This window comes from Ovis aries, chromosome 13 (assembly GCF_016772045.2).
Source record: "Ovis aries strain OAR_USU_Benz2616 breed Rambouillet chromosome 13, ARS-UI_Ramb_v3.0, whole genome shotgun sequence".
NCBI lineage: Eukaryota > Metazoa > Chordata > Mammalia > Artiodactyla > Bovidae > Ovis > Ovis aries.
This window is the reverse complement of record NC_056066.1, coordinates 36,071,762-36,093,923: the sequence shown is the minus strand read 5'-3', so window position 1 is coordinate 36,093,923 and position 22,162 is coordinate 36,071,762. Positions and strand designations below refer to the sequence as shown.

General features: G+C 39.7%; 2 protein-coding genes across 5 annotated transcripts in view; one reads left to right on the top strand and one right to left on the bottom strand.

Annotated features, from left to right (window-relative positions):
• ODAD2 (outer dynein arm docking complex subunit 2) overlaps positions 1–22,162 on the bottom strand; it is a 172,856-nt gene that overhangs the window by 84,412 nt on the left and 66,282 nt on the right. For all 4 annotated transcript variants that reach the window (XM_015099632.4, XM_042230650.2, XM_060397453.1 and 1 more), the window contains 6 exons: positions 15,309–15,455; positions 14,677–14,886; positions 9,663–9,905; positions 8,980–9,090; positions 6,321–6,475; positions 5,076–5,318 (listed from right to left, as the gene is read on the bottom strand). In XM_015099632.4, coding sequence (XP_014955118.1) covers positions 5,076–5,318; positions 6,321–6,475; positions 8,980–9,090; positions 9,663–9,905; positions 14,677–14,886; positions 15,309–15,455 — 1,109 coding nt within the window. The remainder of the gene's footprint in view (positions 1–5,075; positions 5,319–6,320; positions 6,476–8,979; positions 9,091–9,662; positions 9,906–14,676; positions 14,887–15,308; positions 15,456–22,162) is intronic.
• LOC101118374 (large ribosomal subunit protein uL6-like) lies at positions 10,590–14,269 on the top strand. Its single transcript, XM_042230651.2, has one exon. The coding sequence runs from the start codon at positions 10,618–10,620 to the stop codon at positions 11,194–11,196; it is 579 nt and encodes a 192-aa protein (XP_042086585.1). The 5' UTR covers positions 10,590–10,617; the 3' UTR covers positions 11,197–14,269.

Below are 22,162 nucleotides of genomic sequence, written 5' to 3'. Positions count from 1 at the left end.
ACAGAAACAAACTCACAGACAGCAAAACAATGTCATGGTTACTAAAGGGAAAGGAGTGGGAGGTATAAATTAGGAATTGGGAGTAACATATACACACTACCACGTATAAAATAGATAAACAACAAGGACCTACTGTATCGCACAGGGATCTATACTCAATATTTTGGAATAACCTATATGGGAAAACAATCTGAAAGAGAATTGAAAGATTGAATCTGAAAGATTCTTTTCTTCCTATATATATTCTTTGCTATATACCTGAAACTAACACAACATAGTAAATCAACTATAATTCAATAAAAAAATTTTTTTTAATTTTCTAAAGGTAAGTAAAGAGCCTGAAGTATGGAAAAGAAATTTTAGACGTGTAAGTTTTTAGCTTCAATACCTTTCAGTCGTTTGCAATTTTATAGTACTTTATGCGAAAGTTACATTCCCCAAAACATAAGCGTTAACAGTTTTTTGCAACGTTCGTGTGATTTTTATATACTTGAAGGACAAATTACCTCCAGATGAATTCTGTACGTATCAAATAGGCATTAACAAGTCAACAAAAAAAGAAAATCCAGCATGAATAAATCTACTTTTTCATGAACCTAATACATCAGGATACTGGCTGTTCATGTCAGGTCCTCAGGAAGGGCATAATTAATATGAAACTATTTATACTGAGTCTTTAAGTAGTCTGATGTACTGAGAAAAGTCAGTCAAGTTTTCTGAAATCACTGGTGTCTTAAAAACAATTTTTGATTCAGTAGCTAAACTGTTATTTTTAACATGTTTTGTATTCTTACTGAAAAATAGGTATGGGAAGAGAATTGTGCATTCTATCACAGAGCTAATAAAACTCTGCTATGTGTATAGATGTTTACCCTCATATGCCACACCTAAGTTTTGGCCACAGCCACAGACATCTCAAAAAGCAACATAAAACTGCTAACCATTAAAACAAGTTCCTAACCTATGAATTATTTAAAACTTACACAAGAGAGAGGTATTTGTCATTTCCTTACCATTTAACTTGAAGACTCAATAAATCCTACAAATCTAGCAATAATAGCCACATCTGAAATATGACGCCACATGTAACGCTGTTGGATCCTTACCAAACTCAAAACACTGTTTTCTAAAACTGACTTTGTGTGTTTCTAAAAATATCTGTAAGAAAACCATATCCACAAGTACAAGAGGGTTCATCAACCTCCTTGTTGCACAAGAAAGAACAGTTTAGTCTTTATCTTATGAGACTCTGTCAAAAAATTTGACACCTTTGACCACATTTCCCCTTACACGCTCTCTTCCCTTTGTTTTTTTTCAGTATCTTATTCTTCTGGCTTCCCTCACAGCTGGGGCTGTTCCTTTGCTATTTCTTTACAGGCACCTCTTCTCTGGTCCACTCATTCTCCTTAGAAGAGCAGGCTGAATAGGATTCTGTTTTCGTCTTCTTTTCCCTTTTCTTTCTCTTCCTCACAACCTCACATATATTCATCACTTAAGTTGCCAAATGTTCATAATACTACATGCCCAACCCACATTCTATCCTAAGTTTTAGACATGAATGAATATCCAATTGACTAGTTATCATCACCACAAAACCTCAATGTGTACTGAATGTAACTGAATTCATCATTCATTCCGTGTACTTATAAATGTTCGTTGAGTGCCTATCCTGAGCCTGGGACTGGGTTAGACAATGAATGCACCATGATGAACAAACTGGCTTTGTTTCTGCCCTAGTGAAGTTCATTCTGCCTTCACCATTCATCCAGCTACATTCCCTATATCAGTAAGTGGTACAAACATCCATCTCATCTATTCATAGTTATCCAAGTCAGAAACCTAATTATCACCCATGACTCCTCCCTCTTCTTTGCGACTCATGCTCAGTCATTCACCTGGTTTTATCTATTCTCTTATTTTGTTCTTTAATCTTCACTTTTTTAATTCTTTAGTATTATATATTATATTCCATATGCTTAGTGTAAACCACCTTCACCTCTGGCCCACAATGGTTTCCTAAATAAGCTTCTCTGTTTCAGGTTATGCCTAAAATCCTTTAGTAAACTTCAACCAACTTTAAAACAAAACCCAAGCTTAGCACAATACACAAATGCCTGAATTATAATCACCTACTAACATGTGTATGTCACACCCTCAAAATTCCTGATTGCGGCTGAGAAGACCCATTCAAGATCCTCTTATTCTTGATTTATAGCAAGTTAAATAACATGATTAATTTGATAAAAGAGAAATGGACTCATCTATAGACAAGTACAGATACTAGACACTCTGATTTTAATTTTGTATTTGTGTTATTATTGGTTTAAATTGCTATTATTTAAAGCTACTGCTATGTGAATGATACTAGCCAACACTTACCCAACACTATTATCAAGTACTTTACATATATTAATTCACTCAATCATTACAACAATCCAATGAGACAGGTACCATGACTGTCTCCAAGTTATATATTTAGGAGCCAAGGCACCAAATACTTCAATAATTTGCTGTAGGACACATAGTAAGTGATGAGACTGGCATTCCAGGCAATGCCTCCAGAATCTATACTCTGAACCACTGTACACTATTCAGGAGAAAATGAGATTGTGCAAGGTACTAAGCAAGAACTTTATTTTAAAGATGATACATATTTATCATACAAATTGTGTAGAAAATATAAAAAAGAAAGTACAAAGATCCCAAATACTACCATGCAGAAATAATAATCATTAAAATTATTCCAGGGCTTCCCTTGTGGCTCAGTGGTAAAGAATCCGCCTGCCAATGCAGGAGACACAGGTTTGATCCCTAGTCCAAGGAGATCCCACATGCCACAGGGCAACTAAGCCCGTGCATCCAAACTACTTCACTTGTACCTGGAGCCCTAGAGCCACAATTTCTGAGCCCACATGTGACAACTACTGAAGCCCATGCACCCTTAAGACCGTGTGATGCAACAAGGGAAGCCACCAACAAGGGAAGCCACCACAAAGAGAAGCCTGCACACCACAGCAAGAGAGTAGCTCTGCTCACTGCGACTAAAAAATTGCCTGAGCAGCAAAAAAGACCCGGCACAGCCATAAATAAAATTATTTATAAAAAATCATTTCAGTTCAGTTCAGTTCAGTCACTCAGTCATGTCCGACTCTTTGCGACCCCATGAATCACAGCACACCAGGCCTCCCTGTTCATCACCATCTCCCAAAGTTCACTCAGACTCACGCCCATAGAGTCAGTGATGCCATCCAGCCATCTCATCCTCTGTCGTCCCCTTCTTCTCCTGCCCCCAATCCCTCCCAGCATCAGAGTCTTTTCCAAAGAATCAACTCTTCGCATGAGGTGGCCAAAGTACTGGAGCTTCAGCTTTAGCATCATTCCTTTCAAAGAAATCCCAGGGCTGATCTCCTTTAGAATGGACTGGTTGGATCTCCCTGCAGTCCAAAGGACTCTCAAGAGTTTTCTCCAACAACACAGTTCAAAAGCATCAATTCTTCGGCACTCAACTTTCTTCACAGTCCAACTCTCACATCCATACATGACCACTGGAAAAACCATAGCCTTGACTAGACGGACCTTTGTTGGCAAAGTAGTGTCTCTGCTTTTGAATATGCTATCTAGGTTGGTCATAACTTTTCTTCCAAGGAGTAAGCGTCTTTTAATTTCATGGCTACAATCACCATCTGCAGTGACTTTGGAGCCCCAAAAATAAAGTCTTACACTGTTTGCACTGTTTCCCCATCTATTCCCCATGAAGTGATGGGACCAGATGCCATGATCTTCACTTTCTGAATGCTGAGCTTTAAGCCAACTTTTTCACTCTCCTCTTTCACTTTCATCAAGAGGCTTTTTATTTCGTCTTCACTTTCTGCCATAAGGGTGGTGTCATCTGCATATCTGAGGTTATTGATATTTCTCCCAGCAATGACTCTACATATGGACATCACCAGATGGTCAACACCATATTCAGATTGATTATATTCTTTGCAGCCAAAGATGGAGAAGCTCTATACAGTCAGCAAAAACAAGACCAGGAGCTGACTGTGGCTCAGATCATGAACTCCTTATTGCCAAATTCAGACTGAAATTGAAGAAAGCAGGGAAAACCACTAGACCATTCAGGTATGACCTAAATCAAATCCCTTATGATTATACAGTGGAAGCGAGAAATAGACTTCAGAGACTAGATCTGATAGAAAGAGTGCTTGATCAACTATGGATGGAGGTTCGTGATACTGTACAGGAGACAGGGATCAAGACCATCCCCATGGAAAAGAAATGCAAAAAAGCAAAATGGCTGTCTGAGGAGTCCTTACAAATAGCTGCGAAAAGAAGAGAAGTGAAAAGCAAAGGAGAAAAGGAAAGATATAAGCATCTGAACGCAGAGTTCCAAAGAATAGCAAGGAGAGATAAAGCCTTCCTCAGTGATCAATGCAAAAAAAATAGAGGAAAACAACAGAATGGGAAAGACTAGAGATCTCTTCAAGAAAATTAGAGATACCAAGGAACATTTCATACAAAGATGGGCTCGATAAAGGACAGAAATGGTATGGACCTAACAGAAGCAGAAGATATTAAGAAGAGGTGGCAAGAATACACAGAACTGTACAAAAAAGATCTTCACGACCAAGATAATCAGGATGGTGTGATCACTCACCTAGAGCCAGACATCCTGGACACATGGATAGATAGATAAAACTTCTGTTTTAAATACTATCTATTGATTTATTTATGTGCAAGACAGAATTTGCACACCTACTCATCCACTCTTCTCATTTTGTCAGTTGTATTATTATATTACTGTTATCAATATCTATAAAATATAGATGATTCCCCTAATGATAATTCCACCACTCTTTTGATTGATCACTGGGTATTTTAGTCAGTACCCTCCAGCTTATTCAAGGGAACAATCTGGCTTTGTAAGTCCGATTTGGTCACCTTGTGGTTACTTACAAGCACATTTTACTCTCTCATCACTCATGCACACCAGTTCTAAGAGATGACACTCTTCCATGACTTCTCAGCATTCCTTCTAACACTCTCAAAACCTTTCAGCCTTGAGGATCACTTACATCATACTTTCGGGCTCTCTCGCACAAGCACCTACTGCTTTTGTGACATTGACAAGTAGAGCTTGGTTTATCCCAACGAGGAGGTTCACGAGTGGCTGGATGCCACCACATTTCCGGATGATGACTCTGTTCTCATGTTCTTGGCAGCATTCTCCCAACGCACCAACCACATTCACAAGCACTTCCTCGGGCTGGTCAGTTAAAAGTCCCACCAGCGTTTCGATGGCTTTGTATTCCCGAAATCTGAGTTCATCACAAAGCAAAAGAGGGTAGGAAGGGAAGGAAAGAGGTGAACAGTGTTATTTCTGATATTAGCTGATAGCAATCTTAGTGATAATATTAATAGCTAAAATGTACTAAATGCTAACTATATGCTCATTCAATCATTATAACAATTCTGTGATATGGATACTATTATTACCCCCATTTTCAAAAGGCTAATCTGAAGCTTGGTAAACAGTGAAGCCTGCATCCACATCCATTGTCTCTGCTCTTAAGTACCACCCTGTACAGCCTCTGAGACAACTATAACTTTTTTCAAATCTGAGCATCGACAATCTCACTGCCCTAGGGGTTTTCCCTCACATTTCAGGAATTATTTTACATGAACAAAGCAAAATAAATCATCATTGTGTTAGACAGAACATGTAAATTTCTTGTCAAAGAAAATCATCACCCTGAGATAGGAAAAAGCTTGCCTAGAACATCCATCATAGAGTGTGTAAACTCTAAAAATATATAAAAAGATAAATTCAAAGATTAAAATTAATCAAATGATCATAAAGTTTACAAATACTTTAAAATTCAATGAAAGCGTATTTGAAAATGACTACACTTGAAGATTAATTGGTTAGTTGGTCTTTAGCTGACTCATCTTGTTTATCTTTAGAAAAAGAATAAAACCAGTTCCTTGTCTAAAGATTCTGTGGGAAATTCATTCTTTCACCTTGAAGGGTCTCTACAGGAAATATCAGGGGTGCTTCTCATTTAAACGGCTGCCCACATGCAAAACAGCCCACGGAACAGGGAGAATACATCAGCCCCTTCCTTCTATTAATGCATGAAAATCATTTCCGGGTGGTGGGGTAAGAAGCAGGCACTTTCATTTCATTTAGTCCAGAATGTGCAGCTTTCAAAACTATAGGAGTAGCATTAGAATCAACTCTTTATTAAAACAGCATTAAAATGGAAGGATGTGTTTTGATGGCCATAGCTTAATACAAAACACTGAATGCCTTCTCTTACTTGGTCACATTCTCTTTGCTGATGGAACATTTCCATATGGCCCCTGTGACAGCGGCCAACCGCTCTTTGTTGTCAGTGTTGTTGAGGAGGGAGGCCAGGGGTTTAAGTCCTCCATGCAGCCTCACCAGGTCTCGGGTTTCCTCGTCTTCCGCACACTACACAGAAAGCCAAGTCAGACGCTGTCATGGTCAGGGTTTATCAAGCTTTCAGTGACTGATAAAGAGGCTGCCAATCTAGTTGCCACGAAACTACTTTTTAAAGAGTGTCATTTTCTGAAGGAGCCTTCAAGTAAGACATAATTCTAGTCTAATACTGACCACTATCTGACAGTGTCTCTCTTCCTTTACGTGGTTTTGGGAATATTAGCAGTGTTTATATGCTGGGTTAACCTCCCAAGCCAGTTCTGGGGTAATCTGGGCTTCTACCAAGACACAGGCAAGGTCAGTGAGGAACCTAGAAAACCACATGCATGGCTGGAGAATTTCTGCAGTGACGTAACCCACAGCCTTGGGAAAACACAGTAGAGAAGACAGATGAGGGAAGGGAGTTCAGCCAGATCTTTAATAACCCCCAAAGTGAGGAATTTCCCCAACAGAGGCTAGAGCAGCGGGTGGTAGGGACAGCAACCGACATTTTATTCATACATGTTTATCCGTATGTTTGTGTTATCCTTTGAAATAACACTAAGACTGCATAGTGAAAAGTGAAAGTGAAGTTGCTCAGTCGTGTCTGACTCTCTGTGACCCCATGGGGTGTAGCCTATCAAGCTCCTCTGTCCGTGGGATTCTCCAGGCAAGAGTACTGGAGTGGGTTGCCGTTTCCTTCTCCAGGAGATCTTCCCAACCCAGGGATCGAACCTGCGTCTCCTGCGTTGCGGGCAGACGCCTTACCATCTGAGACACCAGGGAAGACTGCATAGCTGTTCCCAACTCATGATGCCAAAAGATGACAAATGTAGCAGAGATTTTATATTCTAAGCATACAGTTGGTCTCTAAGGTTGTAGGCTGCATGTTATGTACCATATGTGCCAGGTACAACCCGTGGAAGGGCTTGAAGGGCATTATGCTAAATAAAGTAAGTCAGAGAAAGATAAATACTGTAATGCTGTTGCTTATATGTGGAACCTAAAAAATACAACAAACGTGAATATAACATAAAAGAAGCAGACTCACAGATCTAGAGACCAGCCTAGTGGTTACAGTCGGGGAGAGGGGCATCACGGGGGTGAGTGAGGGGGAGGGACAAGGTACTGTGGACGAGACAGGATTAAGGATGCACTGTACCACATGGGAATACAGCCAAGATTCTGTAATAACTGTGCATGCTAGTCGCTTAAGTCATGTCCAACTGTTTGCGACCCTATAGATTGCAGCCCGCCAGGCTCCTCTCTCCATGGGATTTCCCAGGCAAGAATACTGGAGTGGGCCATCAGGCCCTCCGTGAGAGGATCTTCCCGAACAAGCGATCAAACTTGCGTCTCTTACATCTTCTGCATTTGCAGGTGGGTTCTTTATCACTATTGTCACCTGGAAAGCTCTGTGATAACTGTATATGGAAAATAACACTTAAAATTACATAAAAACTAAAAATACAAAAGTTTGATATATCCCTGCTATGTGTGAGCTGTTTCCTCTCATAACTCAGATGTTGAGGGCCTCACCCCCCTATGTCAGAATGTGATGAAGGTAGTTACAGTTATATGAGATCACGGAGGTGGGCTTGCATCCAGAGTGCCAGGTGTTCTTATAAGAAGAGGACATCAGGCCACAGAGGAAGACATGTGAAGACAGAGGGACGAGGGCAGGGGAATGTGAAGATGTCCGTCCACAAGCCAAGGAGAGATTTCCCAGAAGGAAACAATCCTGCTGACACCTCCCCTGAGACTTCCAGCTTCCAGAACTGTGAAGAAACCTCCTTTCTTGTCATTGAACCACCCACTGTGCATGGCAACCCACTCCAGCATCTTTGCCTGGAGACTTTCCATGGACAGAGGAGCCTGGTGGGCTACAGTCCATATGGTCACAAAGAGTTGGACATGACTGAGCGACTAACACTTTCACTCATGTACAGTTATGGCAACTCCAGAAAACGAACACAACCCTTCACTGACATGAACCTTCCTCTGACTCCATCTTTCTGGCTCATTCTCTCACTTTGCACATTTAAAATATGTTCTTCTAGGAAATCTACTCTGATTAGGCAGAAACTGGTGCTGCTTGTAGCCAGCCAGAGACGAATCTGTCAAGGCCAGCTCTCCGTCCCCTTTACCATTCTAATCTGGTGTTTTGGTATACTATGGAACTTGTAACTCACAAAGAGTTAATGTAGATTTTAAAAAGCAAATAAATAGAAAGATAAAATTAATAAAAAGGTAAAACAGGAATACACACACTCATTCATCTATCGCATCTTGGTGGGAGATGTATTTCCCAAAATTATTGTGTTTGAGTAGGACATATGAAAGGCAACACAGAGCCACCATGTACATATCTGGCTATTTTACACAAAGCACATCATAATAGAATAGTAGTTCTCAAACCTATGTGTGCATCAAAATCCCTAGGGGTTCTTATATATGTAGATTCCTGAATCCCACCCCCAGGCAATGGGACCTCGTGAAACACCACCTTAAACTCCACGCAGGAGAGCCCACTGTACCTGGTAGATGGCCATGGCGCAATGCTCCTGCAGCTGTTCGTTTTCACTGTTCAGGTTCTTTACCAGATTTTCAATTATCCTTTCAGCTTTGATTGCAGCTCGGTAGTTTTCCTAGGAAAATAAACTTCAATAGTTATACAACGCTTAAATAGGCATAAATGTATCTATTCACATTTGTTAATAACAATACTGAACAAACTTTCTTAATAAACACCATAGTCTGAGCTTAACATACTGATGTAACAGTAAGAGAATTTAGTCAACATTTAAAAAAATATATCATCCAGGTACCAATGTAATTCCTTCCCTGGTACCTTCCCTGGTGGCTTAGTCAGTAAAGAATCTGCCTGCAATGCAGGAGACCTAGGTTCAATCACTAGGTCAGGAAGATCCCCTAGAGTAGGAAATGACAACTCACTCCAGTATTTTTGCCTGGAGAATTTCTTCAACATAGGAGCCTCGCAGGCCACAGTCTATGGGGTCACAAAGAGTTAGACATGACTGAGCGACTAACACCATTGTAATTAATTTTCTATCTGATTCAAAAATCTCTTGCTTTTCTAAAAGAATGGTGACTTCTTAAAAAAAAATTCCTTAGCGGTTATGATAACTTCATAAATTATTTTTCCATTAAAGGAAGTCAAGGTAAATTAGAGCACAGTGGGCAGAGCTGGCCAGTGTACCTCTGAGGCACATTCCTGCAACGTCCCCACCACTGGGATAAGCATGTTTTCATGAGAAGTCTTCAGGAGCCGAGCCAGCAAAGGGATGCCTCCTGCTTTACGAATGGCCTCTTTGTTCGCATAGCTCTTGCTGCAGCTCCACAGTGCCAGCGCCCCACAGCGGGCCACCTCCACGTCTCGGGTCTCATACAGGCTGGACTGAGCAGGTTCTGCAGAATGCTTCCCACAGTCAAGCAGAGCGACCTATGAGGGCAGATCAATACAACACAGATGGGGATCTTTAAACCAATCACAATAGCCAGGACCTGGCAGCAACCCAACTGTCCACCAACAGAGGAACGGATAAAGAAGAGGTGGTGCACCTATGTGATGGAATCTTACTCAGCCATAAAAGGAATGGAATTGGGTCACTTGTAGAGACCTGGATGGACTGAGAGACTGTTACACAGAGTGAATTAAGTCAGAACGAGAAAGACAAATATCATGCCTATACTTACACATATACGTGGGTATATGCGTGAGAAAAATGGCATAGATGATCTTATTTGCAAAGCAGAAACAGAGGCACAGATGTAGAGAACAAATGTATGGATACCAAGGGGAAGGGGTTGGTGGAATGAATTGGGAGACTGGGACTGATATATATATATATATATATATATATATATATATATATATATATATACACAGACACACACACTATTGATACTATGTACATAAAATTGATAATTAAAGAGAACCTATTGTATAGCACAGGGAACTCTACTTAGAGCTCTATGGTAACCTAAATGTGAAGGAAATCCAAAAAAAGAGGGGAGATATATATATAGATAGCTGATTTTCTTTGCTGTACAGTAGAAACTAATACAACATTGTAAAGCATCTATACTCCAATAAAAATTAAGTTTAAAAAATAAAATACTACTTGGCTCTCTTTGCCGCATCTATTGCGACAATGAAGACCATTCTCAGCAATCAGACTGTCGCCATCCCAGAAAAGGTCGACATTAACTTGAAGGGACGGACAGTTATTATGAAGGGCCCTAGAGGTACCCTGCGGAGGGACTTCAATCACATCAGTGTAGAACTCAGTCTCCTTGGAAAGAAAAAGAAGAGGCTCCGTGTTGACAAATGGTGGGGAAACAGAAAGGAACTGGCCACTGTTCGCACAATCTGTAGTCACGTACAGAACATGATCAAGGGTGTTACACTGGGCTTCCGTTACACGATGAGGTCAGTGTATGCCCACTTCCCCATCAACGTTGTTATTCAGGAGAATGGTTCTCTTGTGGAAATCCGAAATTTGGGGGATGAAAAATACATACGCAGGGTTCGAATGAGGCCAGGGGTTGCCTGTTCAGTATCTCAAGCCCAGAAAGATGAGTTGATTCTTGAAGGAAATGACATTGAACTTGTGTCAAATTCAGCTGCTTTGATTCAGCAAGCCACCACAGTTAAAAACAAGGATATCAGAAAATTTTTGCATGGTATCTATGTTTCTGAAAAAGCAACAGTTCAGCAGGCTGATGAATAAGAAGATCTCAGTGATCCTGCTGCAGAAACAACAAGATAGCAGATGGTTCTATGGACTCAGTTGTGATCTTTTAAAGAGACAATAAAAACTCTTGATTTGAAAAAAAAAAAACAAATAAAATACTATTTGAAAAAAGAAAAAGACAACCCATCCTGCAATCACCTCAGGGTTGCTACTAAGCTCACCTCCCTCAAAAATAAGAATCCTTTAAGAAATTAACTTTCAGCAGTCAAACGAACACACAGAACTTTCAAAACAATGTCCTTCAGATTTGGGAGCTTTTATATTTCCTTCCCACATGAAATTTAATCCCCCCAAGATAGCATTTTCTTAATATGGCTCTAACGTCTAATGAGGAAGATTTGCAAACCACATCCTGATTCCTGGTATCTCAGAAAGTAGGCTCCCTAAAGCCGTGAGAACTTTACAGAGAGAACTGAAAAGTTCTCTGGCCTGTACACGCTTAAAACCATGAGGCCTTTCTGGAAGACACAGCCATCACCCTGAACTTTCGAAACCTACTGGACCAAATGCACAGCTGTGAGGACCCTCTTTCCTCTCTGCAGTAACCAGTCACCGAAGCCCTCAAGGGAGAGGCAAGGTACATGCACACAGCGGGGTGTCAGGCTGCCCATGAAGGACAGGGTGTGAAGCCAGCCACCCTGAGCCGTCTTTATCCCCCGCATGTCTCCTCCATTCCTCTCTCACCAGAGACCAAATTCCATGGGTACTGCCCACTTAATCTTGTCTGCCTTTTAGAAGGGAGCAGCAGACAATTCCTAATTGCACTGATTCCTACTTCCACTGATTCCTAATTCCAAGATCATAGAGAGAGGACACTGCCTTTAATTAGTGCTGACTCATGGTCTAATTGGACTTCTCAGGTGGTTCACTGGTGAAGAATCTGCCTACCAGTGCAGGAGATGCAGGAGTCTCAGATTTGATTCCTGGCTCAGGAAGATCCCCTAGAGAAGGAAATGGCACCTGACTCCAGTATTCTTGGGGGGGTAATTCCATGAACAGAGGAGCCTGACAGGCTACAGTCCACGGGGTGGCAAAAAGTCAACTGAGTACACATACACAAGCCCATGGTCTACACAGCATGTGGTCTCCACCCAAGAACAAGGGTGGAGACTATTTAGTGGCTCTCAGGTAACTTCTGGGCACAGGACAGCAGGAAGATGGGCTTGATCACAGGGAGAACTTTCTAAAAGGACCTACCCATTGGTTACTCTAACTGTACCAAGTCCAGTCTCCACAGCTTACTGGATAAGACTGTGTGTGATCCCCATGGTCCTCCACCTTCATCTCTCACTGCTCAGCCCATCTCATCCTGGGCCTGGCCCTGTTACACCACCTACTTTCCAAGCATGCAATGTTGTTTGCTAGCTCCAGGCTTTACCAGCACAGCTCCATCTTTAAACGCCTTTTCCTGTGTCTCCCTAACACATACCTGTTCACCTTTCAAGATGCAAGTGACATCTCCTCTCTTCAGTCTCTCTGTTTTAAATTTATTTTAAAATTTTTCTATCTTTATTAATTAATTTAAATGTTTAAAATTTTTATTGAAGTATAGTTGATTTACAATGTTTTATTATTTTCAGTTGTACAACATTCACTATTTCTATATACTCCATTTAAAGCTATATATTTAGAATTAAAATTAAATAGATGTCATTATTTTGATTAGGTGACTGCAACTGTCCAAACTCCAGTCTACAACACACATTGCATAAGATGCCCATAAAAACATTTTATTGTTGTATCATTCTTATGAAGCAGTTTTGGTGGACAGTCACACCAGCCTACCACATGATTCATTACTTTAGCAGAATAATGATAATCACAGTAATAATTCCCCTTCTCTCCAACATTTTATTATGAAAATTTTCAAATATTCATGAAGGCTGAAATATTCATGTGGCAACATCCACACATCTATCCCCTAGGTTCTATAATTACCATTCTTCCACATCTGTTTCATTACATAGCTATCTATCCATCTATCTATCCAGCCACAAGTCCATCTTATTTTTGAGGCAAATACCTCTAAGCTTTAGTGCTCTACAGATTACAAGTGACTATACAGCATCTCTTCCAGGAAATTTCTGAACGTGTTTCACCATACATATTCACATGGAATCTGCATTGATTCAATAGATATTTCTTAACTGTTAATGTGTGTGAGGTCCTAGGTAAGGTGCTGAGGATGACACTGAGATGAATAAGACATGTCTGTCATCTTCAAGAAACTTAAAGTAGGAAAGCGGTGATGTCATCCAGTGTGATAAATGCTGTGGGAGCGACTCAAGACACAGTGAGGATAAAAACGCACTTCCATACTGCACGTTGTAAATATCCCTCCTGATGGGGCAGGGACCCTGAGCCAGCTTCTTTCTTCCAGTGACAGTTACTGAAATAATCATGTTTTCTGATTATATATGTAATATAACAAACTGGCCAATGTAGAATAGTAGGGAGGAAATTTGGTAGTCATTTCAGAGAGAACCCCTTAAGAAAAATTTTGTGTATTTCAAGTGATTTTTCTATACTTGTTAGCTAAGGTCTTTAAAAATTGGGATCATGGATATCATTACTTTTTAATCCTGTGATGATTTTATATAATATTAAACATATATTTGGGGTTTCCCTGGTGGCTCAGATGGTAAAGAATCTGCCTGCAATGCAGGAAACCCAGGTTCAATTCCTGGGTCAGGAAGATCCCAGAGAAGGAAATGGCAACCCACTCCCATATTCTTTCCTGGGAAATTCCTCTGTTCGAGGAGTCTGGCAAGCTACAGTCCATGGGGTCACAAAGAGTTGGACATGACTGAGTGATTAACACTTTCACTTTCACACATACATTTATTCCTTGTTACTAAATAAACTTCTAAGATACAATACTGACAGCTGACAATGGATACTTCTTATGGATGTGTCACTTACAGTTTTACTAATCTCATCCTGTAAAACATGTTGTTTTCAGTTCTCACTTCTGTAAGTAACAGTAGGATGAGTATCTGCTGCTCTGTCTCTGTGGGGGCAATTATCTCTATCTCCTCATAGGATGTGGGTCTCCAGACGGTATCCCACTGCAGAGGGCTTCATCCATTGTCACCCTCTTTTTTTCAAACTGCTTATTTCATATCGGACTATAGCTGATGAACAATGTTGTGGCAGTCTCAGACTGAGTGAAGTCAGTCACCACCCTCTCGCCGCCACTGCCGCCCGCCATATGAATGTATCCCCACCTGTGTGATAGGTGAAAATGACATCTATTTTTTAAAATTCATTATTTCTTTGAAAAATTAGGTTGAACATGCTTTTTTGGCTGCTTGCCAATGTACATACACAAAAATAATTTTCAAGGGCGTGTTACACAAGAAAAAGATTCCCAGAACACAGCCAGGTGTTACTGAGTGTCCAGGAGGAGCAGGGAAGGACAGGGGATGCCCGCCCCCGTGAGTGGCACCTACTCACCAGCTTGGTGATGCCTCCATGGCGTCTTACCACCCGCCGGGCTCTCCTAAACTTGGCAACATTCGCAATTGTCTCAGCCGCCAAGCATTTCAGACTCTTATGTGGAGAATCAAGTATATTAACCATAACTGGTAAGCCCCCAAGGTCAACAATATTACGTCTGATTTGAGGATTATGACTGATTTCCTTCAAGATTTTTAATGAACCAATCTAAATGAGAAGAAAAAGTTACAGATGAATGGGTGCTTAATAAAGAACCAGTGCTATATTTTTTAAAAATTCCAAGTCTACCTAAAATCCTTCCCCAATTAAGTTTTTTTAAGGGAACTGTTTATTCCCAGGTGTTATACACATCCCCCGATTCCCTGTATTTTCCTGCAGTTAAATAAACAAACATTCATCATTTAAGAAGCATAAGCTAACGGAAAGAAGCCAAAAAGACAAGGAAGAAAATCAGAGAGTCGACAAAGGTAGCTAATTGTAGTAGAAGTGAGTTATCAGTAAAAATTAAAGACCAGCAACAAGCAACAGGAAGGGCAGATGCCCAGCACTGAGAAGAGAAACACGTGAAGAGACACATGAGAAGCACATGTGTATCAAGGCTCCTCGTCCACTGTGATCAAGACACTCACCTTACATTTAACTTCATCTGTCTCAAGTAAATTTATTAAAACTTCAAGGCCTCCAACATCCCTGATCGCCAACTGGCAGGTCTCTTGTGCTAAGTTAAAATCCTTCATTGAACACAATGCAATCACGGTAGCCGTCTGATTTCCTCCCTGCAAAGACCCAAGGCCACAGAAAGGTTAAATAAGATCATGCTCTCATAGAAATTTACTAGATGCTGATGAATCCATGTACTGGGACGTGTGTGTCCCCATACACAGCATGTTTCGTTTTTAAAATTCTCTGAGTAGGTTATAATTTGTTAAATGGATCATGCTGAGCTAAAGCACAAGAAAGCTGTCCAGGGTGTCATAAAACATTATTCCAATTAAGAGTCAACCATGTTAAGGTGGTCTGTCTGCTTTAAACAGCTACAACATCAGGTGGAATTATGATATTAAATAGAGTCAGGGGCAAGCCTTGAGAGAGATTCTGAGGAAGGTGAGGTTTACGTGGGGTTTACAGGCAGTCCCTGAACTGTGTGTGCTACAGTGCAAACTGTGTCTGAAAATTATTCTTACAGATGTACACAGAATGGTCTAGAACATAGCATACGTGAAGAAAGCAAACTGCCTGGTAGGCAGCATAGTGATCCATGTGGGATAGAGAATAAGCAGGGTGAGGCTGTGAGGCTGGGAAAGAGGAAGCGATTCCACTAAAACCTGGGAACCAATGGGTGGACTGAAGGAGAGAAAAAGATCGTTTCACTGTCATGAATGAAATACTGGCCAAATAACATGCAAATCAACGCCTGTTTAGCTAATCACCACATGTAAAGAGCAGTGGGGAACAGCTTCTTCAAAAAATCCAAGAGATATAAAAAATTTTTAATGATGATCAGTGAATCAGGCCTGCTAGGAAATTAAATAAGAATTTATTGCTGAAATTAAGTAACATCCACTGATCATTAATGCTTTGAAAAATTTTTAAGAACATAGCATATATTACTTCTACATACATATATTACTGCTACTGCTATTGAGAGTGGCTGCTAAATAAGAGTTCCTAGAATAGTTAATAAGACAGAAAAGCAATACTTCTAACGGAGCCAAGAAAAAGCTATTTTATGCAAAAGGTGTTCATAAGACAGCCTTGGGTTTCTATGTCAAAACACAGTAGCAATGGCCTAAATACATATTTTCCTTTTCTTGAGGGAAGACATCTTCAAATTATGTTTACTATCATTTGCTAATCATGGCTTTACATTGCTATATTATATATATATATATATATATATATATATATATATATATTATATGTGTAGGTAGATAGACTTAGCACAAAAAAAATGGAAATTATACTCAAGCTTCCCACCTTCATAGCATGCAAATACACGCATGCCAATCCTCCTATAAATTCAACACAATATGTTTATAACTAAAGTGGGATCTGTAGAGAGTGAGCATCAAAAAGTGAAGATAGAAATGTTTAGGCTTCAGAGACTCTGCTTGCTCCCTTCCAGAATATTCCCTCCACATCTCTAAAAGTGCTCTGAACAACATTTCTGCTTTTCCTTCTAATTTTCCCTCTGGGTCATCTAGGCTGTCTTTTATATTCAAGATTAAGTTTAGAATGACAAGAGCCTTAATTTTTTCACTTACGTATAAAATAATAAGTTTTGTTCTTAGAGCTTTTAGCATCTTTTTCTCAATAACAAGAGAAATTTTAATGCCACCAATTTTCACACAGCTGGTTTTAAAACATAAAGCGCTGTGTCTTCTATCATTACTGTCAGTATCATGGACCCCCTGTTTGGGACACAGGTCACCACACACCAGTTCCTCTGGTGCCTCTCTTAGAAAAAGGTATATATTTTGTAAACCATAAGAGAGAATCTATATACTAACCATAATTAACTAAGGAAAATAACATAGAAAAAAGAAAAGCAAAGAAGATAAGAGAAACAACTCATTAAACAAGGCTCTTTTCCCGAATTTAAATGGTGAAAAGGAGGCAGAAAGTTCCTCCCAGGCACCTGCAGGAACAGAGCTGGGTTCTTAAAGGTTGGACAATGGAAGCTGAGAGCCTCAGATCAAGAGGATTCTTCAGGCAGTAGCTTCAGTCTCAGCGCAAGCAGGAGTCTGAGCTGGAAGCAAGTAGTTGTCCAACAACGTGTCCTGCCCCAGTCAGGCCAGGAAAGCCCTTCCCACCAGGTCCAACTCCCTGAAGAAGAATTTCTGTCCTGCTATTCCCAGTCATACATGATGGGGAATCTTCCTGACTCCCTATTCCTGTGTCTAGTTTCTTTGGTAGCAGTTTTCTGCTTAGACATTCAGCACCAGCTTGGCTTCCTCTTTCAAGTTCTTTTCATTTTTCTCTTGTAGAGTATTTCCACCTTTTCAGTTTTACTTCATTATTTACACTATAACGGATGACATAAACTTTTAAAAGTCATGTAACTGCAGCTGATGCCCAAAACATAAGATCTTGTATTTTGCTGAACTATCTTTAGGCCAATTTTGAAACCAAATGATGGAAAATATACATTTATCATTAAGAAGTTAGATCTTTATAGAAAAAAATTTTTTTCTGTAAATCATCAGCTTTTTTGAAAATCTGGAAACATATTCATAGGCTTGAGGGATTTTTTTAGAACAGTTTTTTATGAGGGAAAGTTAGTTTTTCCACATTTCAGGATTTACTTCTACTCTTGTCACTGACCACATTCCCCAAAGGATTATAAATCTTTCAGAATGAATACCAGCAGATGGGAGCCAAAATATTCAATGTACAGAGCCACAAACGTTAGCCAATTGCTATTCTTTAAATACCAGCTATGTTGAAGGATTTTCAAATGTCCATTCTACTTTGACCAGATGCCATAAACATCTTACTGAAGAGAAGTAGTATAAATATGCTCCTTTTAAATTAAATCTCCCCGAGAATGTAATTAGTTGCCAATACTTATTTTCAGGTTTTATCACATATTTACGTTTGTGAGGCTTTTTAAGAACTGGAGAAAAACATAGTGAAGTATTATTTTACTAGCTTCTGAAGGGTTTTGAAGAATGCTTCCAATAAGCTTTTCCATGTCTTGAATTAATACAATTCCTTTGCTAGTTGTCCTCTTTCCCCTCCTGCTTCTTAAACATCTCCAACTTCTGCCAGCCTTCAGATATTTAGAGTTCATGCTCCTTTCCATGACCAGCAGGCCCTCATGCGTGGTTGCAATCATGCTTCAAACACAATGAGACTGGATGAATGTTGCTTCTCGCTTTTCTCAAAATTTCTTCTTAAAAGATGAATAGAGGATTTTTTAAAAATAATGATAATGATAATGTTTTCCTGGACTTAAATAAAATTTCTGAAGTAAGTATTACCCCATCCAGTATACAGTAATAGCCTCCCTTACTGTTGATAAAGAAGCAATACACATTGTCTAAGTTGAGATGAAGAATGTATTCAGGAATAAAACAGAGAGAAAGCTGCCTGAAATCACTTTTGTATTCTTTCATTCAACAAATTTGCTTACTATTTACTTAGCTACTTGCCAAGTCTGATGCCAGGCCCTGGAGACATCCTGGGAAACAAAAACAGACTTGGGCTCTGCTTTTATGGAGCTCACAGTTTAGTAGAGAAGAACAATTTTAATTTTCTAAAGTCCATCCCAGTAAATGGAAACTTTAAGTCTGAGCAATGCCTAAGGGAGAGGGGCACAGAGCCAGGGAAACCCACAGCGGGGAGGCTTCAACTGGGCCAGGGGGCATCAGGGAAGGTTCCCCTGAGGAAAGAATGCCTGGGCTGAGGTCTGGACAGAAAGCAGGCTCAGGTGATTCATCAGGCGCTGTAACGGCTTCAAGTAACCCAGTTCAGGAAAGGATGCCAGAGTGGGCAGATGGGACTGTGATGGCAGACACGCTCACAGGGTCATCCCTCCTGGTGTCCTGTGAGACTCAGGGAGACAGCAGGGTGGGCAGGGGTGGCAAGGGGAGCAGAGGTCCCTCTGTTCCCGTCTCCACCATCCACAATCAGAGGGCGGCGGGTGAGACCTGGTGTGGTGACGCAACCATCACAGCCATCCAACTGGCTTCCAAGGTCCTCAGCAGTTTTTCCTCCAAACATGCCACTCACTGAGCGAGAGCTATGACCCCTGCCAACGACTGTTTATTAATGATGACAGGGGGGCAGGCACCCAGCGCAGGGCTTGGCTCAGGGACACTTTTCGTCTCTCAGGAGCAGAAACGGTCGAGAGTTAGAGTCCCAGGTGAGTGGCACAGAACCACATAAGCTGAGGTAGTAAAACATATTGCTTTGCCTTCTGTTTATTTGAAGACTGATTTTATGCTGAGATTCGGCACTCTTAAACCTGGGCTGCAAGAGATGAGACTCAAAAGGAAACTGCAAGGAAAAAGAGAAAATACTGTTCCAGAAGGAAAAAGAAATTAGGCTCAGATTGTTGGATTGCAGGCTTGCTAAGAATTTTATTTTATTTTTTTGGTCAGGAATGGTCAAGGAACAATGCAAGGATTCCCTACGCATTCTTTTTAAATCACCATGGAACATTTACAGAAATTGATGATTTACTGGAATGTTACGACAATGAGGAAAAGTCTGTAGGAAATGTAACAGTCTTTCTAGAAAGATTCACAAGAATGAACTGAACAATTATGGTAATTAATAACAGTAGCTCAGTAAAGTGATTGGATACAAAGGAAATATTCAAAAATGAGTAGCTGAGAATAACAAATCAAAATATTTAATCTGAAAAAAGTTCCCATGCCAGTATTGGCAAAATAATAGTAGTAAAAATATCTATGAGTGAATCTCACAAGAAATGTGCTGCAAATATATGCAGGAAAAGCTATGAAGTTTTACTGAAGTATATTAAAGATTAAATAAGTGAATGGTCATACCATATTTCCTAATAGGATAATTCAACATTATTAAAACTGTAATTTATCCAAAAATAATTTACAAATTAATGTAAGCCAACCAAAATCCTAGCAGCATTTTTTAGCTTTAAAAAAAAAAAAAAAACTTGGTTCTGGAATCTTTGTCAAGATGATCTGGAATGGAAAATATGCAAAAAGTAGTTTAAAATATTTTAAGAAAACTCTCTGGCCAAATATTTAAATATACCAAAGCTATAATAATTAAAACAGCATGGGATTATCCAAATAAATCAATGTAGGAAGATCTGGACACAAAGTCTTAAAGTGAAATGACAATATTTGATAAAAGAAGCAACTCAGATCACTGAAGGAAAGAGTGGCTGAACCTGTCATCTGACTTTGACATAGGACAAATTGAGAGAAATTGGCACATAACAAAGGATTAATTAGCATCAAGAATCAAAAGACATCCACACAGGGAAACAGGCAAGGTACACAATACAAAACTCATATGTTAACTCATGTGTCAATCTCACTAAGAATCAGGAACATGGAAATTCACATAAGATACATTTTTCCCCCTATAAAACAAAAAAAGACTGCAGGTTAAAATTTATAACAGTAAATCTTAATCCTAGTTGAGTTTTTAATACCCTGGGGAGATTTTAAAGACTATCAATGCCCAGACCCCATTCCAAACCAATTAAATCCAAACTTCCATGAATGGTACCTGGGCATCAGGTCTTTGTTTTGTTAAGAGCTGGGCTGATTTCATTGTGTGTCTGAGGTTGTAAACCTTTGATGTTATTACTGAAGAGTGTAAATGGATGTTTATTTTCTGAAGGGAGTTATCAAAAATTTTTTATGTGGTTGATTACTTTTCATTATATTTCCCTCTAAAATAAAAAAATGCAGTACTTCTCCAACTTCACTGTGCACATATTCTTTTTTAAAAAACACATCTTTACTGAGGTATAATTGATATGCAAAAATACTATATATATTTGACGCACACAATTTAATGAGGATGGACACATTCATATACCTGTGAAACCAGCACCACAATCAAGACAATTAATATACTCATCAACACCCAAAGTTTCTTTATGCCTCCCCACTTTTTGTATGCTAATAGCGCAAGGCAACCTGCTCCAGTATTCTTGCCTGGAGAATCTCATGGACAGAGGAGCTTGGCAGGTTAAAGCCCACGGGGTAACAGAGTTAGACACGACTGAAGCGATTCACACACAGCACAACACAATGTGAGATCTCCCTCTTACATTTTTTAAGTGTAAACAGCATTGTTAACTACAGGTACAATGTTACAGAACTTGTTCACCTTTCATAACTGAACTTTTACACCATTGAACAACAACTCCCCATTAGAACTATCAACATTTGAAATGTGCATACTCTTTCACGCAAGCAATTCTATTTCAAACAACTCATCCTATGGAAATACATACAACGTCCGAAGCATACATAAAAATATTTGTGGCTGAATCATCAGAACAAAAATTGATTTGGGGAGAAAACCTAAAAGGTTACCAACAAGGGAACTGTTAAATTACCGATATATGTATAATGAAATACTATGGCGCAATTAAAAGGAGTAAGGTAGATATGAAAGATCACCAAGACAAAGTACGAAATATTAAGACAAAAGGTACAATGTAGAATCATAGTCTGACTTCATTTTACGTATGAAAGTTACATATGTGTATGTATATATACAGACATCTGGAGGGCATTCACTTTTATTCTTTTGCATGGCTTGAATAGGTACAATGAGCATATGTCAATGTGTCATTTTATAATACTCTAAATACAGAGGAGATAAAGGATGGCCCAGAAGAGGAACACAAGCCTCTGACAGGCTCTGTGTGTCATGGAAGTATCAGCAGGGCATTGCCAGCCAGACCAAGAGCTGGATTACGATCGACAGCCCCTGCCATCAGGAAGCTCAAAGGCCAGTGGATGAAAAAGGG